The sequence below is a fragment of the Sparus aurata genome, chromosome 18 (assembly GCF_900880675.1).
Source record: "Sparus aurata chromosome 18, fSpaAur1.1, whole genome shotgun sequence".
In the NCBI taxonomy this organism is placed as follows: Eukaryota; Metazoa; Chordata; class Actinopteri; order Spariformes; family Sparidae; genus Sparus; species Sparus aurata.
The window spans coordinates 36789396-36799876 of NC_044204.1; the positions used below are offsets into that span (position 1 = coordinate 36789396).

The 10481-nt window shown below is 44.6% G+C and overlaps 1 protein-coding gene across 2 annotated transcripts; it reads right to left on the reverse strand.

Annotated features, from left to right (window-relative positions):
- Window positions 1-1568: 1568 nt before the first annotated feature.
- pcgf1 (polycomb group ring finger 1) lies at window positions 1569-10269 on the reverse strand. 2 transcript variants are annotated; one of them, XM_030395539.1, is made up of 9 exons: window positions 10113-10269; window positions 7053-7158; window positions 6759-6911; window positions 6422-6493; window positions 5364-5469; window positions 5143-5185; window positions 2751-2834; window positions 2014-2094; window positions 1569-1749 (listed from the first exon to the last, which is right to left on the reverse strand). In XM_030395539.1, exons 1-9 carry the CDS (start codon window positions 10197-10199, stop codon window positions 1699-1701), a joined length of 783 nt encoding a protein of 260 aa, XP_030251399.1. In that variant the 5' UTR covers window positions 10200-10269; the 3' UTR covers window positions 1569-1698. The 2 variants fall into 2 exon arrangements, with proteins under 2 accessions (XP_030251399.1, XP_030251397.1); XM_030395537.1 differs by having other exon boundaries at window positions 2751-2837.
- Between the last annotated feature and the right edge of the window lie 212 nt (window positions 10270-10481).

The window sequence follows — 10481 nt, forward strand, 5'->3', positions numbered from 1 at the left end:
ATGTTGGAACAAAAACATCTTTTCAATATCTAAGTAAAAACAGAAGTTTGATTTGAATGAAGACAAATAGAAAACAGAAGAGAACAGAAATCATCACACACGTTATTTCTCACTTTGCTTTGAAATGTACCTAAAACATCACGAGTGCAGTTTTTAGAAGTTGCACAATAAATTGAGTCAAGATCACTTTATTCCACTCGGATGTAGAAGGATTAATAATGAAAACATCGCGAACAAATCTGTGACAAAGAGAGCCATTTCCAAGGCACGAAAAAAATGGAAAAACATGGCACAGCTGGAAATCTGCCTCCAACAGGCCGAGTCTGTGAGAGAAGACGTCAGCAGGAGATCCGGCTGGTTACCGAGGGAGCAGCCACTTACATTGGTGCAGAAAACTGCTGCAGCAAAGATCCATCAGTCGCAGCTTTATGGCTACGATCTCCATCACATACACTCGTATTTGAATGAATGTAGGAGACGGAAACAAAGAGGAAGAGAAGTAACAACTTTTTGAACATCATACTACGTTTGGTGTGGTCAGATCATGTGTTACACTGCAGAGAGCCTGTTAGAAGCAGCATCTTTCTGTGGAGACATTTCTTTGCAACCGTTCCCAGAGGGACAAAAACAGACAGATCCAAGAGGAAGACCTGCTCCAGTCTGAAGGACAACGACAACTTGGGAGGTGATTTATTTTTCAGTTAGACAATAACTGTAAGTCCGAAGCTCCGCAGGCGTGGCTTCAAAACGACAATGAGACCGAGTCCAACATTTGTGGTAAACCTTTAAAATGTCTGTCCACTCACATTCCCAATGCAGCTCGACACAGACTGAGCTGTTCTGTGAGGAACATGCAAAGTCCAGAGGCATAAAGTAGATCTCACTTCTGCCTCCAGTGAAGAAGTGCAACAATAAAACACTAAAAAAAGAAAAGAAGAACCATGTCAGAAAGCAACTGGTGTCATATCAGAGATTTAGTGTTGAGTCTTTCTTTACATTATTATGTTTATATGGTAAACACAAGATTGTGACATCATGTTACAGCGTTGCCTGTTTGCTTGATATGATCTTTAAGAAGTGCTGTGTGAAGCTGCCGACATTACAGACTACAGTGAATGTAATAGTCTCCATGCAGGGGGTCGAACTAATGTTACCTAAAATACCACAGCTCCTCACTTTGGCTGCTTCGGTTTCTAAAACTGACTGGAGGTCAGCTGTGCAAAAGAAAGCTGTTGCATTGTAAACCACACTGCGACAGAATTAAAACCAAGTTACCAAAAACCAAAATGTAATAATTCTTTGTAATGCTAATGTGAGACAGCTACGGTATGTAAACTATTCAAAGTTTTAAGGATCCAGTTGTAAGAAAGTTGATTGTTGAGTGTCAGTTCTTGACGAGTTGGAAATGAAACTCAAGAATTGGACCTTCAAGGTATTCAAAGTGTTCAAATGAAATAAACCTGCAGAGAAAACCAGGTTTGTTATGAGACACGTCTCCTCCATCGTCACTCACTGCGTTTGAGGCGATGGACCTAAAAAAACACACTGTGTTTGAGAAAGTAACAAGCTAGTTTCACATTTTAAATTTATTTTCAAAAATACAAAACAAGGAAAATAAGTTTATGTACACAAACACTATTAAAATAGAATATGTATAGTACAAAATATGTACAGCTGTCCTCAGGGTGAAAACAAGTCCTATCTGCTCCTCTTGTCCTTGATGGTGTAGTGAAGGACGAGCGGCTGCGCCTGCAGGACAAACCATCGCAAAGGTTATGTGGCTGGAAAACATTCAACATTAGACTCATCGATTAACATCATAAAAACTGATCCCAAAGTGACAGTTACTTCTGTTTTAGAGATCATAATGACTCAAACACAACATGACCACATTACCGCTCAACTGCAGTTTTCATTTTTCATTGCTCATCTTCAGTGAACTTTATCCCGATTTCCCAAATAAAAACACAACAGAATGTGTGAAGGACAGTGTTACCAGTAGTTGTAGCATACCTTGCCAAACCAGTGCGAGAGCCATAACCGCTTCATGGTCATGTGATCAGGCAGAGACTCGTTATTGAACAACATCTGGACCTATAGGAAGACCACACAAACAGATGTGAAAGGGAATCTAAAAGGAACATCTGTGATTATTCTTATATGTGAAACCTGTTTGTCGTTAGTGTAAGAAGCAACAATGCAGCAGAAATACCAACTGAAACCACACTTGCAAAATATTTTTTTTTTTTTGTGACAGTGACAATGTCATCAAGACAACATGTTTAAGTGTGGCCACATCTGATTTATAGACAAAGTGGACGGAGAGACTTTCAGAGGGTCTTCTCTCTGCAGCTGCCTGTTTCTCCTGTTTTCAGGACATTTTCAGACAGACGATATGACCTGACAAATTAAGACCGTAGTACTTTTATATCATCCACAAAAGCGCTTCAAAAAAATGCCTCAATAGATTTGAAAAAAGTCTCTTAGTTACAAAAATAATCACCAACCATATATGCATTGTACAATAATTATTCAAGTGTAATAGTTGTCAATTAAGAACGTGTCTTCCATAACGTTCTCTCCATCAGACAGCACAGTCTCACGGAGACAGTGGATGATGCAGCTCCATGAACACTTCACATCTTTGTCCTGATTACCGCAGGCCCAGTGAATATTGACAAATCTTTCATGTACTGTCATGTGCACATGAATGTTTTCTGTTATAGACTCAGAGATCATTTCTGACTCACCTGGTGTTTTTCCACGTTTAGCCGATGACAAAGCACTTTCCGTAGGTGTCTCACCTCCGCTCGGACAGAACAACGAACAAACTTCTGCTGCGGAGAGACAAAGTCAAACAGAACTTCAGATGAGCAATATGACACGTTGGAGTCCAGAGGGTTATTCCAATAAATCTGGACCAGATGAGACACGATCTATGTTTGTGTTATGGCTCCAACTCTTGAGACTACTGCAGAGCTGCGCTTCATAACGCCGGTGAAGATGCATGTTCTGCTCGAGTATCCATCCTGTAACTGCACCAAGGATACTTTCCACTCATTTTACTTTTGGATTTGTCACTCGCTTGCCGGCATCTACTGCTGTAGAAGTATTTATTGCTCAGAGAGTAGACTAATATTTTTGGTTTATAAAAAGCTTGTCATTAATACACTTACAGGCTGTTGTCTCTCAACTGCTGTTTTTTAAATTTTAGCATTCAAATACTGTTTGTATAATCCAGCCATAGTTCAAGGTCACAAACTGTTACATGCTGTTCTGGTGGCATAAACACATTTCCAGGACACAAGAAATGTAAACTACCACAGTAAGAGTGGACGGTCAGGGTGCGGCTCGCTCCTGCTCCGTTAGATTTACAGTGAAGAACGACTCGCTTCACTGCTGGACATTATTTTTCCATCCCAACGGACTTATTGCCTGCTCTCAAGCCACAACACCAACTTCCTCTTTCGATGTAAAGGCAGTGCGAGACAGTATTTCTTTATAAGCCCAGGCAGAAAATTATTTTAACTGGACAAGCAGAGAACAGCATGTAACAGGCTGAGAGTCTGATTCCAGTCCAGAATACTGCAGGGACACGTACAAACAGAACCCTCTGGTGCGAACAAGCTTTTTATTTTAATGAGCGTGCTCCTTGCTGCCAGCTAATGGATTTTAGTTAAACTGAGTTGAATTCAACTGCATTTCTAGAGCCAGGAATGTGCTGATGAAGCTGCATGTTCCCATTACACCAGTTAACATTAGACTAATAATGAACAACATTTTAATGTCACATAGTGGTCAAAGAGGACATGAAGGGATGACAAACATGCTAAACACGCTGTAGTCATAAGATCACTTCTCTAAAACTCCCAATACATATCCTGTGTACATGTTCAAGTTTGAATCTTTATCTCTATCATAAAACCACATAAGAAGCTCAAAGGAACCAGGGTATGCATAGAGAGTAACACCTCGAGCATGTGAAATCAAAAGCTCTCACTCCACATTCAAACTTCTCTCTGCTCTGGAAATGCAAGAAAATGACACCGGCAGCTTTAAACTCGAAAATCTGCTATGTTGAAAACCTGTTTAAACCAGTGGAATAGTCAGTCTTGATTTGAGCGCCACACAGTTGTCTGTTAAACAAGGGTGCCCTCTGCTGGCTGACCACAATCATTACAGTATGTAGGATGATGTTGGTTGGGTAGTGTGGATAATAAGCAAGTACGGTAAAAATGGACACATCATAGAGGTTTTAGTTAAGTTACCCCCCCATGATCTGTGTCCTGTCCGAGCATTATACATTCCAACACGTCGTGAGAGGATCTAGATCACATCACATGAGGAACAGCCGCAGTAGTCAGTGAACAGGTAGGCATTTTTTTCGGTTTAGTGGGTTTGAAATTGCCTTGCAGCATGTTTCACAGGATGTTAATGTGTGTGAACAGGGAACACTAAAGGGATCACTGTCATGAAAAGCTTGTCTCTGATGTTCAAATGGATTTTGAAGTATGCAGAGCAGCACTTACCCCCTCTCCGGTTCTTTTGTATAACAATTGGGGAGTTTGCAACAAATGAAAGCGTTCGTAAAGTTTAGACGATCGGGCCGCTGCATTTTAGCTGTCTGGTGCCTTTTATTAACGTTAATTTAAAGGCTACAAGGCATTTGTCAGACAACTACGCTGTTGTGTGACGGGGTTAGGGTCACCACAAAGTTAAGATCTCGGCCATTTAGCCTCAAAAGTTGTTGCTGAATCTCTTTTTCAAACCACCACAACATCTCCAATTATAACTAAATTAGCAGTTTGGTTGGGAAATACAGAATGATTATATGCCTCACTGGTGTCCCACTTATCCCTGCTGTCTCTCTCTGAGTTGGAGGCAGCCAGAGTAAGCAGCTCTGAGAGATTAATTCCGCTGTTGCTGCAGATGTCATTGTGCCATGTATTTGCTTAGCAGTTAAGGGCAGAAAATGACTTGTTAAGGCTTCAAAAATGTGCCCCTGGAGACATGTTTTGCACAGCTGTGCAAACCTGTGAGACAAGTCGCTTTGAAAGCATCCATAACCAGCTCAACAAAGACACAGGCTTGAAACAAAATGGTTGACATATTGAGGATTGTTCATCCTTATATGAGACTTACCTGGAGAGTAAGTTTCGTCTTGTCTTTACCAGCAAGCGAAGAACTTTCAAGACAAAAGAAAAACAGACAGTAAAACTCAAACATCAAGTTTAACTTGAAAGTCTGACACATTTAGCAGAATATTTTATTTGTATTCTATTGGTCTTAGCTAATATGGATTGGATGTCAGGATGGATACCCACAAAGCTCTGTTAGATGCGCCCAACAGTCGTAAAGCTCACCTTAGTCTTTCTAAACACAGTGAAACCTGCTCATCATATCTGTAGAAGTGGGCTTTTGAATGGTCAAAGCTTGTGTAGGGTAAACCTGTAGCGTCGGGTACAGCATCTAGTGAGAAGGAAGAAGATGGTTCAAAATCAAAGTTCACATTATTCAATGAGGTTAACTGACAGGTTGCTGTCATGTGGTCTAAACAACCCAACAGCAACGAGCTGCAAACTGAGGACATTTAATCATAAACCAGTTGCAGTTTTACTTGAATGAACCAACAGCTGCGTCATGCAAACATTTCTTGATTTCAGTTGTCTGGTAGTGAGAACACTCCCTGTGAAGTACAGGATGTGATCCAGCTCGTTTAACATACACAGTCGGCACAAACTGTCAAATGAATTGTCCTCCGGTCGTTCCGTGTCAGCGTCAGCTTGTATTTTACATGCATGTATTGCACATGTATTTATGACAGCATAAATTGTCTCAGTGATGCTCAACATTGGCCACGTATACATGATCACAAAAATCTGATGACTGAGAATAATCAGGCTATGATAATACTCTGATTTGACCTGTTCACGTGGACTGAAGTCATGCGATAATGGAAAAAATGGGTTTTACGTGATTCAGTGGATTAGTTGGATTTTCAGGACACGACATTAAACTGGTTATTTTTAGAAAACATCCTGTCATCATGTCGCCTCCGCCAGTCAGGACGGTCCTTGGTAAGGTTTGTAAAACGTGCAGAATAATGCTCTCTGTCTTCATGTGATGCATATGAGCAGAAAACACATCTGCAACCGTTCGCGTTCTAACCACATCTGGTTTCTTTTACATTTTTACAAATGCGCAAATGTAAAAAATGAAAGAAAACGGATTAACGGTATACATGCGCAGAATAAAGCTGAATTTTTCATAATCCAAGAACAGCTTTTATCCAATAATGTATATCACATGGTGCTGTTTACGTATTGCTTTGAATAAGCTTGTAACTCCATAAATCCAATAATGATCTGTTCATTAAATATACATCTAATTACACACTGACAACATTAAATTGAAGACTTACCATCTCCAGCTGGTTGGATGACTCTCTCTAACCCCCGTGACTGATAAAATTCCTTTATTCTTTTGTCTTCACCTGTTTGAACATGAACATGAGATAAGCATGACAGATGTAGTTACAATAAAGAATTTTTAAATATGCTAAAACAGCCGGTAATGTTAGCAACTAACTAGCTGTCTACAGCTGTACAGTACAATTTAATTCTGGGAAAACATCCTTTTACGGTATTTTTTTGGATTGAGGTGCCAAAATCTAAATAGTGACAGTCATGAGGAGTTTTGGCCGCAGCTGTTTGTAGCAAAGATTCAAAGAGCAAAATACAGAGTGTGATCTTACGTACTTTCTTGTAGTCCAGGCACCAGTTTGTAGACGATGTCCTGCATCACTCGATCTAGTTTGAGGTTGAGTAAAGGCTGTGTTTCATGGATTTTGATGTTGCACATTGGACAATACTTGCTCGTTTGCAGGTATTTCACAATACAACTTTTACAGACTGTAGAGCAGAAAACAAGAAAGACATTTTATTTTCATTCTGATGACTTCCTCCAGTTAAACATTAGCATATTGTGGAGATGTTCATAAGTTAATAGCAGGAGAAAAGATAATCATTGTGTCCAGCTGTGTTTAAACTCACAGGTGTGCAAACACTCTGTAATTGTTGTGGCATCTATGAAGTAACCAGCACAAAGGTAGCAGACAATGTGTTCGTTCAGGTCCTTGATCTTCAGCTTGACCTCCTCCTTGAAAGGGACAAACACAAAGGTGTTTTAAACATTTTCAAAGTTTGGTTTAAAAGTGTATTCATCCCCCAAACACAGTTTCATGAGCACATGAGTTTTCAGTACTGAGAGTTTGAACATAAAATCAAAAATACGCATCCATCCTCTTCCCTGTCGGGATGCTTATTTGTAGATTGTCTTGGTGTGAGTTCTGGAGTTTGGAGGTACAGGCTACAGAGACGGCTGTTTTCGGCTCTCGGTGCTTGAAATGCAAAAAAAGAAACAGCATGACCCGGTTACTTAACGTAATCCACAGACCTTGCTGTGAGCTGCTTCAAGTTGGAACTATTTAGTTTCTACTAACATACAGCAGAAGACTGTGCAGAAGGAACTGTGCATCTACTCAAGGACGAGAGGCTTGTGGGGATTCAAACATCGACAGCATCGTCCTCAGCTGAGCTGTAGGCCCAACATGAACTAGAAAGCAATCTAGTTGAACTTCTTCTCCTCCTTCCACATTCTGCAGTGATACGGATAGTGTTGTAGTTCATGAGGAAACCCTGCATGTGACACTGCTCAACAGGTCTGCGGGTTATCTTGAGTAACCAGGTCATGATTTGTGGAAAGAGACTGATTTTAGGGGCTATTTTGAGAAGACAAGCCGAGCGCCATTCGTTCCATAATATTTGAGAGAAGGTGGCATTCTCAATGACCGATATCTCCAAAGATGGTCAACTCAGCACAAAATAATCCAGATTAGGGCGACAAATATGTTTTCGGGCCGATACCGAGTATTAGAAATCAAAGAGACAGAGAGCCGATATTAGGAAACACTTTTCATTTGCAGTAAAATTTAAATATTTTCTGCAACTTTATAAATTCTCTCCACTACATTTATTGAAAAAAACAGTACAACTTTTTTATTTAGATACTTGTCGCTTTGCAGATTCATGTTCTCTTATTGTTAACTGGCTTTTAATTGAGACGCGTTACAAAAACTGATAAGTGACTGATCGGCTGGCAGTCGGTGTGATGAACAGAGTACACGTATGAACTGATCAGCAACACTTCCTCCCACCAGGTCCCATCAAGTACACAAATCGTCCCATCGCAGTCTGCCACTAATGTTCACTGTACATTGTAAATCCTGCATCTGCCAATGCTTTGCTCCAGGGCTGGTGCTTCCCAGCAGGCCGGCTGACCCTGACCTTTGACCTCCGTGTGTATCCAAGGAAGTCAAAGTCTTATAAAAGAACCAACAGAGCCAACACACCCATCAGCTCCACGGAGAGAGAAGAGGGACGGAACCCGCGGAGAGAGAAGAGGGACGGGGACCGGGGAGAGAGAAGAGGGACAGACCGCGGAGAGAGAAGAGGGACAAGAGAAGAGGGACGGGACCGCGGAGAGAGAAGAGGGACGGGACCGGGGAGAGAGAAGAGGGACAAGAGAAGAGGGACAGACCGGGGAGAGAGAAGAGGGACGGGACCCGCGGAGAGAGAAGAGGGACGGGACCGGGGAGAGAGAAGAGGGACAAGAGAAGAGGGACGGGGACCGCGGAGAGAGAAGAGGGACGGGACCGGGGAGAGAGAAGAGGGACAAGAGAAGAGGGACAGACCGGGGAGAGAGAAGAGGGACGGGACCCGCGGAGAGAGAAGAGAGACGGGACCCGCGGAGAGAGAAGAGAGACGGGACCCGGGGAGAGAGAAGAGGGACGGGACCCGGGGAGAGAGAAGAGGGACGGGACCCGGGGAGAGAGAAGAGAGACGGGACCCGGGGAGAGAGAAGAGGGACAAGAGAAGAGGGACAGACCGGGGAGAGAGAAGAGGGACGGGACGCTGGGAGAGAGAAGAGAGACGGGACCCGGGGAGAGAGAAGAGGGACGGGACCGGGGAGAGAGAAGAGGGACAAGAGAAGAGGGACAGACCGGGGAGAGAGAAGAGGGACGGGACGCTGGGAGAGAGAAGAGGGACGGGACCGGGGAGAGAGAAGAGGGACGGGACCCGCGGAGAGAGAAGAGGGACGGGACCCGGGGAGAGAGAAGAGGGACGGGACCCGGGGAGAGAGAAGAGGGACGGGACCCGGGGAGAGAGAAGAGGGACGGGACCCGGGGAGAGAGAAGAGGGACGGGACCCGGGGAGAGAGAAGAGGGACGGGACCCGGGGAGAGAGAAGAGGGACGGGACCCGGGGGAGAGAGAAGAGGGACGGGACCCGGGGGAGAGAGAAGAGGGACGGGACCCGGGGAGAGAGAAGAGGGACGGGACCCGGGGAGAGAGAAGAGGGACGGGACCCGGGGAGAGAGAGAAGAGGGACGGGACCCGGGGAGAGAGAAGAGGGACAAGAGAAGAGGGACAGACCGGGGAGAGAGAAGAGAGACGGGACCCGGGGAGAGAGAAGAGAGACGGGACCGGGGAGAGAGAAGAGGGACAGACCGGGGAGAGAGAAGAGGGACGGGACCCGGGGAGAGAGAAGAGGGACGGGACCCGGGGAGAGAGAAGAGGGACGGGACCCGGGGGGAGAGAAGAGGGACAGACCGCGGAGAGAGAAGAGGGACGAGAGAAGAGGGACGGGACCCGCGGAGAGAGAAGAGGGACGGGACCCGCGGAGAGAGAAGAGAGACGGGACCCGGGGGGAGCCGCGGCGGTCACTTCACTCTCCCATCGCTTCAACTACAAGTGAACTCCGGGCAGAACTGACGAACACGGCTGTAAACGTGTCCCAGCGGGTTCGGGTTTGGGTTTGGGTTAGTTTCCGCACGCTGCTCCGCAGAACAACACGGGGGGACTCGACCGTCCGCGCATGCTCAGACGCGGCTCCCCTCGCAGCTCCAGCGTTGCTCTCGCTCGTCTCTCCATCAGCGCCGCGGAGACGACAACGATCTCCCGGCAACGCGTGTGTTTCACCGGCCTCTGCCGAGCTCTGACCCCCCGGACGGTTCCGCCCCGGCGCATCGAGCTCTAACAACACGGCCACTCACCTCGTTCCTCAGCGGGTCCAGTTTGTAGACGGACTGTAGCTGATTTCGTAGCCGCATCGCTATGGCCATCGGACCTTGCTCCGCCATCTTTGGGAATTATGCTTACTTCCGGGTAAACCGGAAGTGTGACTTTCTGCGCGCTGACGGAGGCGACTGCCAGATATAAAGGAGACAAACAGAGACAAATAAATAAATAATAATATATCTATGTAGATAAATCACAAACCACCGCTCCACCAGTAACAGAACAAAACAAACACGTTCATTCTGATTCTGACATTTACTTGGCTTTATTTTCTAAAAACAAACAGAACATGCTGCTCGGTGTACATTCAAAAGACTAAACAAGTCTTAGGAACCAGCATAAGT